General features: G+C 40.7%; 1 protein-coding gene across 1 annotated transcript in view; it reads left to right on the top strand.

Moving 5' to 3' along the window:
- Positions 1–17,149, top strand: part of LOC126162516 (uncharacterized) — a 427,861-nt gene that overhangs the window by 215,016 nt on the left and 195,696 nt on the right. Inside the window, exon 17 of the mRNA XM_049919080.1 lies at positions 9,504–9,658. Within this exon, the coding sequence (XP_049775037.1) occupies positions 9,504–9,658 (155 nt within the window). The remainder of the gene's footprint in view (positions 1–9,503; positions 9,659–17,149) is intronic.

The following is a 17,149-nucleotide window of genomic DNA, read 5'->3' as shown; positions in this document are numbered from 1 at the left end:
CTCTGACGTTTCTGGACCAATGTCCCTTACCCCAGATTGATACATTTACTCTTCTCCATTATCTCTAAATGTTTGTAACAACATCATGGAATTACCCTGAGAATGAAGCCAGTATCATTACGTGTCTGTTGGTGCTGGCCACATACATCATAGAAAATTATTACCCTTTCATGTGTGTCTCCATTTGTGCAAATAATATGGTCACATGAAGCAAATTTAGAGCCATGTGGCTGGCACTCAGAAACCTTAAACCTAATGAACTTAGATAATTAATGTAAACAGAATCAGTTATTGCATTTTGATTTTCGTTTGGTTGTTTGAAATGCTCTGTTAAAGGCAGACATTGTCTCTGTATACCACTGTTCAGTGAATATTTACTGAGTTATTTACTGGACTTTTTGAACATCACTGAGTGAGGTGGTGCAATGGTTAGCACACTGGACTCAAATTTGTTAGGACAACAGTTTAAACCCACATCTGGCCATCCTGATTTAGGTTTTCCATAATTTCCCTAAATCGCTTCAGGCAAATGCTGGGATGGTTTCTTTGAAAGGGCATGGCCGACTTTTTCCGCATTCTTCCCTAATCCTATGGGACTGATGACCTTGCTGTTTGGTCCCCTCCCCCGAGTCAACCGTCCAACCAACCATCGAACATCCCTTTACCACATAGGAAACATACAATACTTACTTTTTGATAGAAAGGGATTTGTAGACTGTAACAGGTACACTCTCATATTCACACACTCACTCCTTGTTTTGCGGCTTGATTTGAAAATCACAATGAAATGAAATTTTACTCTCAATAATAATGCTATTCACTTAATGTTACATACTCTTGACCATTCATGGAATATTTATTTGACCCCTGACTTGCTCTGTATTACCTGCTTTTCCAAAAAGAAGATTACCACAAACAAAAACAAAACTTTTCACTTAAATGTTGGTTGGGCCACCCTCTCCCCAAGGGGAGTGGCGGGTTCAGTGGTGTTTGTGGTGCACAAGGCGGAGGGTCAATGTGGAGGCTGGCCATGTGGCATCGCCCACGCTGCCTGAATAATGTAAGGTGTGGAAGGGTACACCATGGTGGAAATAAAAAATTGCCATGCCTTCATCGGAGTTCGTCTTTCCCTCGTGTAGGTTGGCGGCACAGTTAATGGGAGGCGCCGGGCGCTTCGGCGGGTCCCGCCCCGTGGCTCAGTGCTGGCCGCTTGCAGGTGGGGGCGCCGGACCCGGCAGCCGCGGAGAAGCTTGCCGCTGCCCAGTGAATATTTACTGAGTTATTTACTGGACTTTTTGAACATCACTGAGTGAGGTGGTGCAATGGTTAGCACACTGGACTCAAATTTGTTAGGATAACAGTTTAAACCCACATCTGGCCATCCTGATTTAGGTTTTCCATAATTTCCCTAAATCACTTCAGGCAAATGCTGGGGTGGTTTCTTTGAAAGGGCATGGCCGACTTTTTCCGCATTCTTCCCTAATCCTATGGGACTGATGACCTTGCTGTTTGGTCCCCTCCCCCGAGTCAACCGTCCAACCAACCATCGAACATCCCTTTACCACATAGGAAACATACAATACTTACTTTTTGATAGAAAGGGATTTGTAGACTGTGACAGGTACACTCTCATATTCACACACTCACTCCTTGTTTTGCGGCTTGATTTGAAAATCACAATGAAATGAAATTTTACTCTCAATAATAATGCTATTCACTTAATGTTACATACTCTTGACCATTCATGGAATATTTATTTGACCCCTGACTTGCTCTGTATTACCTGCTTTTCCAAAAAGAAGATTACCACAAACAAAAACAAAACTTTTCACTTAAATGTTGGTTGGGCCTCCCTCTCCCCAAGGGGAGTGGCGGGTTCAGCGGCGTTTGTGGTGCACAAGGCGGAGGGTCAATGTGGAGGCTGGCCGTGTGGCATCACCCACGCTGCCTGTGAGTGGACATGTGGCCACTCCTTCAGCAAGGTCCGAGCAGGCACATGGGGGGAGGGGATTATTAGTTATTGGGAGCTCCATTGTTAGGCGGGTGATGGAGCCCCTTAGGGAAATAGCGGAAAGGTCGGGGAAGAAGGCCAGTGTTCACTCTGTCTGCTTGCTGGAGGGTCTCATCCGAGATGTGGAGGAGGCCCTGCCAGCAGCGATAGAGAGCACTGGGTGCACCCGACTGCAAATTGTTGCTCATGTCAGCACCAATGACTCCTGCCGTCTGGGTTCAGAGGTCATCCTCAGTTTGTACAGGCAGTTGGTGGAATTGGTGAAGGCGGAAAGCCTCGCTCGTGGGATGGAATTCGAGCTAACTATTTGTAGTATCGTTCCCAGAACCGATCGCGGTCCTCTGGTTTGGAGCCGAGTAGAAGGCTTAAACCAGAGGCTCAAACGATTCTGCGGAGATCTGGGGTACAAATTTCTCGACCTCCGCTATCGGGTTGAGAAATGTAGGGTCCCCCTGAATAGGTCAGGCGTGCACTACACCCCGGAAGCGACTACAAGGGTAGCGGAGCATGTGTGGATTTTTTAGGTTAGAGAATTCCCTCCCTAGGCCCGACAAGACGCCTCCTGAGACGTGGCAAGGTAGGAGTAGGCAAAATGCAACAGGGAATAGCAATATTAATGTGCTAATAGTAAACTGCAGGAGCGTCTATAGAAAGATCCCAGAACTGCTCTCATTAATAAACGGTCACAATGCCCATATAGTACTAGGGACAGAAAGTTGGCTACAGTAAACAGTAATGAAATCCTAAACTCAGATTGGAATGTATACCGCAGAGACAGGCTGGACAGTGAAGGGGGAGGCGTGTTTATAGCGATAAGAAGTGCAATAGTATCGAAGGAAATTGACGGAGATCCGAAATGTGAAATAATTTGGGTGAAGGTCATGGTTAAAGCAGGCTCAGACAACGTAAACAGTAATGAAATCCTAAACTCAGATTGGAATGTATACCGCAGAGACAGGCTGGACAGTGAAGGGGGAGGCGTGTTTATAGCGATAAGAAGTGCAATAGTATCGAAGGAAATTGACGGAGATCCGAAATGTGAAATAATTTGGGTGAAGGTCATGGTTAAAGCAGGCTCAGACATGGTAATTGGATATCTCTATAGGCCCCCTGGCTCAGCAGCTGTTGTGGCTAAGCACCTGAAGGATAATTCGGAAAATATTTCGAGTAGATTTCCCCACCATATTATAGTTCTGGGTGGAGATTTTAATTTGCCGGATATAGACTGGGAGACTCAAACGTTCATAATGGGTGGCAGGGACAAAGAATCCAGTGAAATTTTTTAAAGTGCTTTATCTGATAACTACCTTGAGCAGTTAAACAGAGAACCGACTCGTGGCGATAACATAGTAGACGTTCTGGTGACAAACAGACCTGAACTATTTGAAACAGTTAACGCAGAACAGGGAATCAGTGATCATAAAGCGGTTACTGCATCGATGATTTCAGCCATAAATAGAAATATTAAAAAAGGTTGGAAGATTTATCTGTTTAGCAAAAGTGACTAAAAGCAGATTACAGAGTACCTGACAGCTCAACACAAAAGTTTTGTCTCAAGTACAGATAGTGTTGAGGATCAGTGGACAAAGTTCAAAACCATCGTAGAAATATGCGTTAGATGAGTATGTGCCAAGCAAGATCGTAAGAGATGGAAAAGAGCCACCGTGGTACAACAACCGAGTTAGAAAACTGCTGCAGAAGCAAAGGGTACCTCACAGCAAACATAAACATAGCCAAAGCCTTGTAGACAAACAAAAATTACGCGAAGCGAAATGTAGTGTGAGGAGGGCTATGCGAGATGCGTTCAATGAATTCGAAAGTAAAGTTCTATGTACTGACTGGGCAGAAAATCCTAAGAAATTTTGGTCTTATGTCAAAGCGGTAGGTGGATCAAAACAAAATGTCCAGACACTCTGCGACCAAAATGGTACTGAAACAGAGGATGACAGACTAAAGGCCGAAATACTAAATGTCTTTTTCCAAAGCTGTTTCACAGAGGAATACTGCACTGTAGTTCCTTCACTAGATTGTCGCACAGATGACAAAATGGTAGATATCGAAATAGATGACAGAGGGATAAAGAAACAGTTAAAATCGCTCAAAAGAGGAAAGGCCGGTGGACCTGATGGGATACCAGTTCGATTTTACACAGAGTACGTGAAGGAACTTGCCCCCCTTCTTGCAGTGGTGTACCATAGGTCTCTAGAAGAGCATAGCGTTTCAAAGGATTGGAAAAGGGCACAGATCATCCCCGTTTTCAAGAAGGGATGTCGAACAGATGTGCAGAACTATAGACCTATATCTCTAACGTCGATCAGTTGTAGAATTTTGGAACACGTATTATGTTCGAGTATAATGACTTTTCTGGAGACTAGAAATCTACTCTGTAGGAATCAGCGTGGGTTTATAAAAAGACGGTCGTGTGGAACCCAGCTTGCACTATTCGTCCACGAGACTCAGAGGGCCATAGACATGGGTTCACAGATAGATGCCGTGTTTCTTGACTTCTGCAAGGCGTTTGATACAGTTCCCCACAGTCGTTTAATGAACAAAGTAAGAGCATATGGACTATCAGACCAATTGTGTGATTGGATTGAAGAGTTCCTAGATAACAGAACGCAGCATGTCATTCTCAATGGAGAGAAGTTTTCCGAAGTAAGAGTAATTTCAGGTGTGCCGCAGGGGAGTGTCATAGGACCTTTGCTATTCACAATATACATAAATGACCTTGTGGATGACATCAGAAGTTCACTGAGGCTATTTGCAGATGATGCTGTGGTGTATCGAGAGGTTGTAACAATGGAAAATTGTACTGAGATGCAGGAGGATCTGCAGCGAATTGACGCATGGTGCAGGGAATGGCAATTGAATCTCAATGTAGACAAATGTAATGTGCTGTGAATACATAGAAAGATAGATCCTTTATCATTTAGCTACAAAATAGCAGGTCAGCAACTGGAAGCAGTTAATTCCATAAATTATCTGGGAGTACACATTAGGAGTGATTTAAAATGGAATGATCATATACAGTTGATCGTTGGTAAAGCAGATGCCAGATTGAGATTCATTGGAAGAATCCTATGGAAATGCAATCCGAAAACAAAGGAAGTAGGTTACAGTACGCTTGTTTGCCCACTGCTTGAATACTGCTCAGCAGTGTGGGATCTGTACCGGATAGGGTTGATAGAAGAGAGAGAGAAGATCCAACGGAGAGCAGCGCGCTTCGTTACAGGTTCATTTAGTAATCGCGAAAGCGTTATGGAGATGAAAATTTAATAGTCTTGTGGAACTGGAATGCAGTTGTAGGGGTAGGAGTAGAAGAAAGGGTTATGGGAGAAGATGTGATTGGTCATAGCAATGAGAGAGGAGAAAGACTAATTGAGTTCTGCAATAAATTTCAGCTAGTACTAGTGAATACTATGTTCAAGAATCACAAGAAGAGGAGGTATGCTTGGAAAAGGCTGTGAGTTATGGGACCATTTTAGTTAGATTACATCATGGTCAGGCTGAGACTCCAAAATAATATACTGGATTATAAAGTGCAATCAGTGAAATGGTCCCCCTTTTGGCTGGGATCAAATACTGAACTTGAGTTATTTGCTTCATAGAGTTGATTTGTTGCTGTCGCTGTTGCTGTAGAAAAGAAATAAGCTGAAATCCTGGTATAACAAAGACTGACCAAGTGAGTAGTAATGCCCACTTTAAATCATGCCAGATACGATTTTGAGTTTCAGCATAGTTTATTTCTGTGTTGAGGGCATTCCAGCAATAAGAACAGCCATGGTAGAACTGTACAAAGTTGGCACAGTGTGTGCCTTTAAGAATCGGGTACATGCTTACAAATCAGATTGGCACTCAAGCCACCTCGAAACCGTGAACAGAACTGGGGCACGACATGGTTCCACATGGGCCTTATACACATTTTGCTACAATGAAATGATTGTTAAAAACAGAAAATTAATTAAATACAATGAATTTTGACAGGTATCAGAACAATTAACAACATTGTATGGATCGTAAAGTAAAATGACATTATGCTTTATATGAATCTTGTTACAGCTCAGTCTCATTCACAATGAAAATAGATGTGTAAATATAACAACATGTACTACGTTTTAATGGATTATTTTTAAAATATCAAATATAATTTCTACACAACATGTTTCATAGCTTCAATAAAAATGTACTTCATTTCAGTAATAACAGTCTTTCGAAAATGAGCCTGGCTGACAGGATAATGCTTTGCAGTTACATAGTAAACACACGGTCTTGTTTGATTATGTTATTTACTTTCAGATAACATTGGATTTAAAATATGTGTCACAGACAATGGTTGTATAACTATATTTCAGTCATTATAAGAAAATAGTATGGTTTCAAAAATTTGTATCAATTACAGTGTCTAATTGAGGCATAAGGAATACATTCTACAGGTTTATTTCATCTTAACAGTTCCCAAAGTATAGTATTCCCAGAGTATAGTATATCTTGCTGTGCTTAGAATTGTTGTTAATATGTTAGTAGCTTTAATGTGAGTGAGAATCTGCTGGTAACACACTTTAAAGAGATGGAAAGGTTCTGACTGTCACATTTCACCAGGAGCAGATATAGACTCAGATCACAATTTACTATTGATAATGAAGTTTAAGAGACTAATCAGAAAGAATCAGTGCACAAAGAAGTATGATACGGAAGTACTAAGGAATGAAGAGATAAGCTTCAAGTTCTCCAAGGCTATAGCTAGTGCGATAAGGAATAGCTCAGTAGGCAGTTCAGTTTAAGAAGGATGGACATCTCTAAAAATGACAATCACAGCAGTTGGAAAGAAAAGCACAAGTACAAAGCAGTGATGTCATCAATTGACCAAAGCTGTACAGATGTGGGTGACGCTGATCCAGAAGAAAAAAAGATCTGGCACCTTGCGATATCCATCTTTTCAGCAAAAGAAAGAATATATGAGAAGAAAGAGATTTTCCATTGATAATGTTCACACAGTGATTCTCAAATGGCTCCATACCCAAGAAGCAGACTTGCATCATTGAGGAATTGAATGATTGGTGGAATGTTCTTGTTGCATCCTAGTTTTAGACAGATGTGGGGAGCCTAATAGTTTATATGTGTGATGATTGAGCAATTTGACAGAGGCACTTGTGTCCAACTGAAATTTCCCATGTTTCTGACAAAGAAGGAATTGAACAAAAAGTTTGTTTGTCTGGCGTATCACTGAAGAAACTGTTTGTGTGCCAGTTTTGCGAATGCCTGTTGCAGACTTTGAATATGCAGCATTAATGACATGGGCCTTGTGACAAAATTTTTGTGAGTGGGCCGAATTCTATGATTGTTCCATTGCAAACATATGGATTGTACATGTCCTTTCCTACCACAAGTGTAACACTGAGCTTGTTGTGAGGAGCAGTCTTGGCGTTTGTGCCATGAATAACACCAAGAGCAAGACTTAATTCTGTTTACCTGTGTAGCCACCTGTTTAGCGAACTGCTTATGTGGTGTGGAGTGTTGTTTACTCAGCGTGACTAGCGCAAGCCGCTGCTGAATGGGCCGATTGCAAACAAGGGACTGAATCCAACAAATAGCTGACTGCTCAATTTGATCTATTGACAGGGCACCGGAATAGTACTGACGTAAGATTTGCACTACCTGCTGAAATGTGGATCGGATTGGGTCAAAATTTGTTCTCTGAGTTTGACATCAGGTACATTGTACATGATCGCATCACACAACATAACATCTGAACATAAATCATCGCAAGCACATTTGGATTTGCATTTCATTGTCATATCCTGCAAATCTGTTACCCACTCACAATAAGTTTGTTCTGACCATTTTTTGCGGTTGCAGAGTTGAAAATGAGCTGCTACCACATTCACTTGTTTCTCATAATAACTAGTTAGAGACTGTACCACCTGTTCGTAAGTAAGTTCACTCAGAGTGGCATTAGGAAATAGCTTCCGAGTTAAATGGAACACTGCACTTCCTGTCATTGATAATAGATGTGGAAGTTTCTCAGTACCTGGTATGTTGTTAGCGAGGATGTGTGCTTCATACTGTTGTAGCCACTCGAGCCACACCTTGTCTTGTTCACAAAATGGGCGAAAAGCCAGTATAGCAATAGGTGTTGCTGTAGATGATGCCTGTTCTGTCTGGCATGCAGCATTGGGCAGTAGCTGCTGCACTGTGTTGAGTAGAGTAGATATGTGCTGCGTCTGGAACTGAAACATCTGCATTAGCTGTGTGGCATCTAATGCTTTTAGCTGTGGCATCTGAGTAGGGGGTGGGAGATGTGGGGTGGGAATGTTGGAAGAGATAAATGCAATAAACAGACAAGGCAAGCAAGCAAAATAAGTACAAAAGCAAAGAAAATTTCTGTAACGCCCACCTGAAAACACTGATTAGCGAAAGAGGCTGTTAAAGCAAGTAAACGCCCCTGCAAAGAAAAGACAAGAGAGAATTAAGGCACCAACAACTCGAAACAGAAAATTCCATGGCTGCCAGGCACTGGGTTTGTCTTATAACTCATTGTCAATGTGGAGTCCTGCGCACTTGTCTCTTATAGGGTGCCGAAAGGATGCTGCTTTCTCGGGTAACTATACAACAATTCAAACAACTCACATTAATGGTTTTTTATTACAATACAGTAAATTGGCAATACTTAACTTTGGTTTACAATATCATGTCGCAAGATATTGGTGACATGCAAATAAACTATGTCTTTCACCATATAGAGTGTCCATGCAAGTAATGAATATGGATCACAAGTAACAGCTCTTCTAGTGCTCTCTTTTAGTCCGGGTCTACTAGTGTCCGTCTTCTGTTGTGTGGCCGAGGCTGGCAGGAATGGCACTTCTATTCTGTTCAGATAGAGGCCGCTCCTGTCATGGTGCGGTCCTAGTCAGCATACTATTGGCTTACGTCATCTCTCAGCCTTCTCTGCAGTTATGTTCTTCATCTTCATGCCGGCACTTGTCATTACGCTGGAACAGTTCACACTATTGTTTAAAAGGACTTGGTGACTATGTTAGAAAATAGTATTGTGTTTCTGTGTGACTTTGAAGTTAGTGCTCTATTCAATAAAAATTACTTGGCTGGCCATAATAATGTGTAACATACTTTTAGAAGTCCCCTCATATTTATTGTCTTAAGCACTAATGCCATCAATTTGTGTGAAAAAGAGTCTACTTGCTAATAACATTTCTTTCAAAACAATATGTTGGTGAAAATGGATTGACAGTACCGGCACGCCAAACTGACGGGCCGCATCTCTCGGTTACAATGCACATATCAGTCAGTCTATACTTCCACAATAAGAGATTGTGGCTTATCCTCCTAGAGTTTATATTATATTTTCTAGTACCATTTTATTTTATTGTATTGTATTGTAGTGTAGCATATACTGTAAAAATGATATGCTTGATAAAAAATTACGTTTAAAATCAAAGTATTTGTAGCTAATAGACGTGTGTACAATCTCCTGTAGGTTTATGCATGGGGATCATCACAGTTTGGACAGCTTGGCATTGGAAGTACAGGGCAGTCTTCAACTCCAATCCTCATCAGTGGACTTGCATCAGAATTAATTACTTCCATCTCTGCAGGGCAATACCATTCACTTGCCCTTACAGCTGATGGCAGGTAACTTTCACTGTTGTTTCTAAATGCTTGGCAGAGTAAGTTATTAATTCTTGTGAGTTTTGTCTGTTCTTATTATTAACAGTTTGCATTGTGTTAAGAAGATCATCAGAATTTAGAATTCTTCCAGCCATTAACCTATAATAGATTCACGAAATTGTATCTAATTATACACATACTAGTATGTTACAATAGGTCCTTAAAAATCATAAATTGTTGTAAAATAAAACTTTTATCTATTATGGATGAGGAATGCTGCGACTGTGATGAATAAAGGTTTTTTGAAATTACTGCAACCAGTCACCTCTTGCTTTGTTCTTCAATTCTTTTACTATCCCATTACCTGTTTCGAACTGCCTAGCTATTCAGCCTCAGATGGTACATATTTATTGATTGTCTGCAGCAGTATGGGAGTCATGTAGCTGTGGCAAGATGTATAAACAAAACATGGGTGTAGCACAGTAATTCTCACCACACTGAGTGCTTACATGTTTCGTTTATACATTGTGCCACAGCTGCACGACTCCCATACTGCTACAACAATCAAAAACATGTACCATCTGATGATGAATTGCTGAGTGGTTCAAAACCTGTAATGGGGTAGTAAAAGAATTGAAGGACAAAGTAAAAGGCAACTGGCTGCAGTAATTTTAAGAAACCTGTAGTAAAATAGTTTTAAGGAGCTCTTATTCACATTATAAATTTACAGTTTTCGGCTGATATGTGGGGTCATTAGCTAGCATTATCAAAACCTTGTGTGGCAATTTCTATTAACCCTAATTAATTCTAAGCACGAAGACCAACAAAAAGTTAGGCAATGTGAAGTACACATACATGGGTACAAGCCTTCACAAAAAAAAAATTCACTATTGGATTCATCGGTGTTTATCTGCTGAGTAATAAAAATGTGTTGAAGCAACATGTCAATGAGGTGAAGTGCTGGGATCCTGTGTGAAGTCACCTTTTATTGGCTTCACTGCACTTTTGGGCCAGCTACATGTCATCTCAACAGTATCTGTGAGAATATGAAATTCACTGTGGAGGTAGAAGAAAATTGACATGTACAATTACCGGACATTCTGATAAAGCAGAATACAGATGATTCATTGGGGTTTTCCATTTATATCAAGACAATATATAAGGATCTGTACCTAAATACTAGGAGTTGCCATCACGTGTCACATGATGCAATGTAGTATTGTACTCACAACCTTGGTGTACGGAGCCATCTATAAGAAGTTGTTGTTATTGTGGTCTTCAGTCCTGAGACTGGTTTGATGCAGTTCTCCATGCTACTCTATCCTGTGAAAGCTGCTTCATCTCCCAGTATGTACTGCAGCCTACATCCTTCTGAATCTGCTTAATGTATTCATCTCTTGGTCTCCCTCGATGATTTGTACCCTCCACGCTGCCCTCCAATACTAAATTGGTGATCCCTTGATGCCTCAGAACATGACCTACCAACCAATCCCTTCTTCTAGTCACGTTGTGCCACAAACTTCTCTTCTCCCCAATTCTATTCAATACCTCCTCATTAGTTATGTGATCTACCCATCTAATCTTCAGCATTCTTCTATAGCACCACATTTCGAAATCTTCTATTCTCTTCTTGTCCAAACTATTTATCGTCCATGTTTCACTTCCATACATTGCTACACTCCACACAAATACTTTCAGAAATGACTTCCTATAAGAAGAGCCCACCTGATATGCTACAGCATCTCAGCGAAGTCTGTTAATAGAACAACTTCTTTTGAGATGCAAACAAAGCATGATTTCCAGATAAACAGGAAGAAACCAGAAGAAGAAATTGTCTGTTTGGCGTTCTTACAATACACAGAGCCATCCACTCCAAAGAACTGTAAGAGTATCAACAGGCACTACATGAAATCAGTATTGCAACTTTCTTGCAAATTTAATGTCACAGTGGGCTCCATCAAGTATACATTAGGGCCAGGTATGCCAGGTGTGCCAGGTGTGAGTATGGCTGAAACTTCACCTGCCAAACGCAATGATGTATTTCATAGCTCTACCATACACCACAAAACAAGCAGTTGGTTTGCCCAGACAGGCAAACCTGCAATGACAAAATATAGTTTTAATGGAGGGCACTTATTTGACTTAAATACACAGAGGTGCTGCATAATGCCAATGGTTTCTGGGACTTGGTAGAAACAAGGGTAATGATCAATGTTGACAACCAGGACAGCAGTTTCCATCTGAGTTCAACATGAGATGCTACGTCAACACATATTTAGCATTAACACTCCAGCTCTCAAGCAGTGTACGCAATGGCAGTATGGACTGGCAACATCAGGGCACCATGACCAGTCTCCCTACTACATGCCCCCCGCCTGCAACAAAAGCTGAAGTTTTAAATTTCATGTTGAAGAAGTTGTTCACACAGGAGAATTCTACAAACGTACTGTCATTTGACCATTCTATAGATTCATGTATGGGCAACATAATAATAAGCATACCTGGTGTAGAGAAGCAACTGAAATATTTGAAAGCAAATAAATTACCAGGTTCGGGTGGAATCCCAGTTCGGTTTTACAGAGAGTATTCTGCGGGATTGGCCCCTTACCGGGCTTGCATTTATCGTGAAACTCTCATCCAGCACAAAAGTCCAAAGTGACTGCAAAAAAACGCAGGTGACTCCGGTACATAAGAAAGGTAAAAGAACGGATCCACATATTACAGACCAATATCCCTAACTTCTGTTTGCTGAGATTTCTTGAACACATTCTCAGTTCGAATATACTAAACTTTCTTTAGGCTCAACAGCTTATGCATGGTTTTAGAAAGCATTGCTTGTGCGAAACTTAGCTTGCCCTTTTCTCACATGATATTCTGTGAACTATGGATGAAGGGCAACAGGCAGATTCCATCTCTCTAAATTTCCAGAAAGCATTTGACACATTGCAAGCTATTAATAAAAGTATGAGCATATGGAATAGGTTTATTGATATGCGAGTGGCTCAAAGACTCCTTGAATAATAGAACCCAGTATGTTGTCCTTGACAGCGAGTGTTCGTCAGAGACAAGGGTATCATCAGGAGTGCCCCAGGGAAGTGTGACGGGACTGCTGTTGCTCTCTATATACATAAATGATATGTTGGACAGGGTGGTCAGCAATCTGCGGTTGTTTGCTGGTGCTGCCGTGGTGTGTGATAAGGTGTTGAAGTTGAGTGACTGTAGGTACCGTATTTACTCGAATCTAAGCCGCACCTGAAAAATTAGACTCGAAATAAAGGAAAAAAAAAATTCCCGAATCTAAGCCGCACCTGAAATTTGAGACTCGAAATTCAAGGGGAGAGAAAAGTTTTAGGCCACACCTCCATATCGAAACAAAGTTGGTCCATTGTAATATGAGAGACAATTTAGGTCGAATGAATGACGATACAGCTACAGTAGTTTGGTTCGAGTCGTAAGCTTAGCAGTTAAGCTTTACCAGGTAGCTATTGCTATGCGTCAGGCGATCGCTTCCGTCAGTATTTATACGGGTACCCTTCCTTTTTCATGTGCTTCGTCTGGTTTGAATCGATTGCGTATTTTGCTTTGATCTGATAAGTGCCGTTTTCTTTATTATAGGTGTTTACGCCACTCTAAGCTGAAAATGCATTACTGCACTGTGTCATGCACTGTTTGTCGCATTCTGATAGTGCGTGTTTACAGCCTGTCGCCGCTCGCGGCATGGCTTGCTTTTGTGCGCGCTACCGCCGCTTACAATTAAAAAAAAAGAGAGAGGAATCGTCTCATTAGCGAAACAATGGCAGGAGACTGCTATTTGTTGTTACTTACACTGCTGCTTTCTTTGATAATGTTCAACAAGAACCAAATAATAGACTGCGTAATATAGAACATGTTCTGAACGAGAGTTAGGCGAAAATTTTTCTCCGTTTGAAAATCTTTGCGGCCGCTTCTTTAGTACATCAAATTCTGCACAGAAATTAGTCATCTTAGATTTAAAAATCTAGTCGGTTGCCCTGCTTCATTTCTGACTGTATTGCTATTAGGCATAAAAATAATACGAATATAAACATGACACGATATGTATATTCTTCCGCGTTTGCTGTTGTCTCTCTCTCTAGTTTCGTAGATTATTAGGCAGACAGGATTTAAATGAGATAGCAGCAAACACGAAAGAATACATGGCAAAATGTTTATATTCGTATTATTCTTATGGTGAAGAGAACAGTGCATGTGATTCACATTTCATCAGGTTCCTATTAGCAATCATCTCTTCTCACAGGTAGGAAAAAATTCAGAACGTAGAGTTGGCCATATTGACAAACATCCCAAACAGTCTTCCCAGTCGTATTTTCGTAGTACATTGAAATTCTGCTACATTCGAAGATGAACAATACGGAATTTGTATTTACTTCACTGGATAATGTATGAAAATGGTCGAAACTCGGGACAGAGAAAAAAAGCTCGTCTTACACCTTTTTTTTAAATTTATGTATTGACGCAGAGGTTCTGGCGCCAGTATTTATCTTTGTGTCTACAAAGCATGCCTGTGTAGTGCTACATATATTCGACGGCAGAAGTTAGTTGTGGCGGCACCTACTAACATTTTTCAGAACTTCCGCTTGCTTTGCACTCGATTCTAAGCCGCAGGCGGTTTTTTGGATTACAAAAAGAGGAAAAAAAGTGCGGCTTAGATTCGAGTAAATACGGTAGATACAAGATGACTTAGGCAAAATTTCCAGTTGGTGTGATGAATGGCAGGTAGCCCTAAATGTGGAGAAATATAAGTTAATGAAGATAAGTAGGAAGAACAAACCTGTAATGTTTGGATGCAGTATTACAAGTCTGCTGCTTGACACAGCCAAATTGTTTAAATATCTGGGCATAACATTGCAAAGTGATATGAGGTGGAATGAGCATGGGAAAACTGTGGTAGGAAAAGCAAATGGTCGACTTTGGTTTATTGGGAAAATTTTAGGAAAGAGTGGTTCGTGTTAACAGAATCTTCCATCGGTTCTTGGTAGAACAATATTATAATAAATGAAAAGCACCAGTTTGCTTTTGTTCTACAATATATATTGACATTGAAGGAAGACATCGAAACAGGTCAAGACAGGTGACTACATTTCTTACTGGTAGGTTCAAACAACACATAAGTGTTATGGAGATGCTTTGGGAACCCAAATTGGAATCCCTGGAGGAAAAGCAACATTCTTTTTGAGGAACACTATTGAGGAAATTTAAAAAAGCGGCATTTGAAGCTGACTGCAGAACAATTCTACTGCTGCCAACAGACAGTAATTTTTCCCTCGCTCTATTTGCCAGTGGAGCAGGAAAGGAAATGACAATTAGTGGCACAAGATGCCCTCCATCACGCACCGTTGGTGGCTTCTAGAGTATGTATGTAGATGTAGTTGTTGATGTTGATGCACTGCCCCCAATGCTAGTAAAATAACTTCCAGATGCTGGCAATTGGTCTGCATGATGCTCTTGGGAGAGGAGGAGTGCAGCCCATATTTTTAAAGAGATGGTATGTGCAAAGGTTCCAGCAGTTCACCTGATAACAAAACATTCCATGCATATACCTTTGCACAAATGTTATATTTTGGCCACTATTTTATGGTGTATGCAGGATGTCCCATTTATCTTAACCACCCTAAATAACTGTTTCTCCAGATGCAAATTACAAAATTTTTCAAGAAAATGTTCTTTAGCTATCAGGGGGATATCAATCAGCATGATTGGCTTCGTTGCAGCTTTGTTTTTAACAAAGATAAGACTTTTTTAAATGGCACCCTGCATTTTTTATTCGGTAATTCATTTCCTCTCCTAAAGCCCTATTCAAAAATGTATCACAGTGTACAATTCACTGAAACACAACGTTATTAATTACATAACACAACATTGATGTTGACACTCCCAGCACTTAGTGCAGGTACTCAGGATAATGGAGCACATCCACGTTCTGACAAATAAAAACATTAGTAGAATGCATACCCGTCATTCCGTCAACCGTCATCAGTTGAAGAGTTGGGTGAGTAGAATGTACACCAACGAAGAGAAGGTAGAAATGCTGCTCATCTATGAGGAATGTACGTTAGCAGAACAGTAATTGCAGTGCTGTTTTCTTATCTATGAATACTTTTAGTACAGTAGTTTAGTCATTTTAAATACTATTGTGTACAGTAGGCACACAGCAAAAGCTGTCCTTCATACGAACTGCATCAACATAACGTTTCTTATATTGTTGTGGTTGAAGGTTGGTGAAATGCTACGAAGGCAGCAGAACTGTACAGAGAGCGATATCCTGACAAGAACCCAACTTCCTGACAGATGTTTTCTCATATTGTTGCGACACTTCAGGAAACGGGAAGTTTCAACCCATAACAATGCAATCGTTGTAGCACTCGCGCAGATGAAGCTGCCGAAGTTACTGTTCTCGCTTCTGTTGCTATGAATCTACATGTGAGCACATGACAGCTTGAACACGAGATTGGCATTCCTAAAACCAGTGTACATTATATTCTTATATGTCACCGGTTCCATCTGTACCATGTACACCTATGTCAAACATTTCATGGGAATGATTTCCAGAATCGTGTACATTTCTGTCAGTGGGCACAGCAGCAAATCCTCACCAACCAGAACTTCTTCTCCAATGTTCTATTTACCAATGAATGTTCCTTCTCAAACAAAGGACAGGTAAATACAAGGAACACGCAGTATTGGTACAGCAACAATCCATGATAGCTTAGACAGCTGGAACATCAGCGTCAGTGGAGAGTTAACGTCTCTTGTGTGATGCTTGGTACTAAAATTTTTGCCCCTTATTTCATCAATGGTAGTCTAAACGGCACAGTGTGTGCCAACTTCCTCAGATGAATTCTTCCTCTTCTTGTGGATGAAGTGCTGCTTATGCGGTATCAACATGATGGATGTCCAGCACATAAAGCCTTCCGTGCACGTCATGTTCTGAACTGAAGGTATCCTGCCAGATGGATTGGTAGAGGAGGAACAGTTACTTGGCCTGCTAGGTCTCCTGATTTAAATCCTCAGGACTTTTTTCTTTGAGGATGCATTAAAGACATTGTCTATCGCAATATTCCAACAACTCCAGAGGACATGCGGGAATGTATTGTGCTTGCTTGTAATTCTCTTCAGCAGCCAACACTGGGAAGCAGTAAATAATTCTTTCATTCAATGAGTGAACCAGTGTATCGGTGTCCAAGGACACCACTTTGACCCCTTTGAATGTTATACTCCTGGTCAATGGTACGGGAGAGTCAAAGTAAATTTTGTGTTATGTTTTTACTGGGTTTTCATTTGTTTTCTGACAACTCTAGCAAGTGGACGAGCCCAGGCTCAAAGTCAGTGTTGTGTTATATAATTAATAACATTGTGTTTCAGTGAATGGTACACTGTGATACATTTTGAAGAGATCTTTAGAAGAGAAAATGAATTACTGAATAAAAAATACAGGGTGCCATTTAAAAAAGTCATACCACTGTCCATATCTTTGTA

Source organism: Schistocerca cancellata, chromosome 2 (genome assembly GCF_023864275.1).
Source record: "Schistocerca cancellata isolate TAMUIC-IGC-003103 chromosome 2, iqSchCanc2.1, whole genome shotgun sequence".
Classification (NCBI taxonomy): Eukaryota; Metazoa; Arthropoda; class Insecta; order Orthoptera; family Acrididae; genus Schistocerca; species Schistocerca cancellata.
The sequence above is the reverse complement of the archived record's forward strand: the minus strand, read 5'-3'. Positions and strand labels throughout refer to the sequence as shown.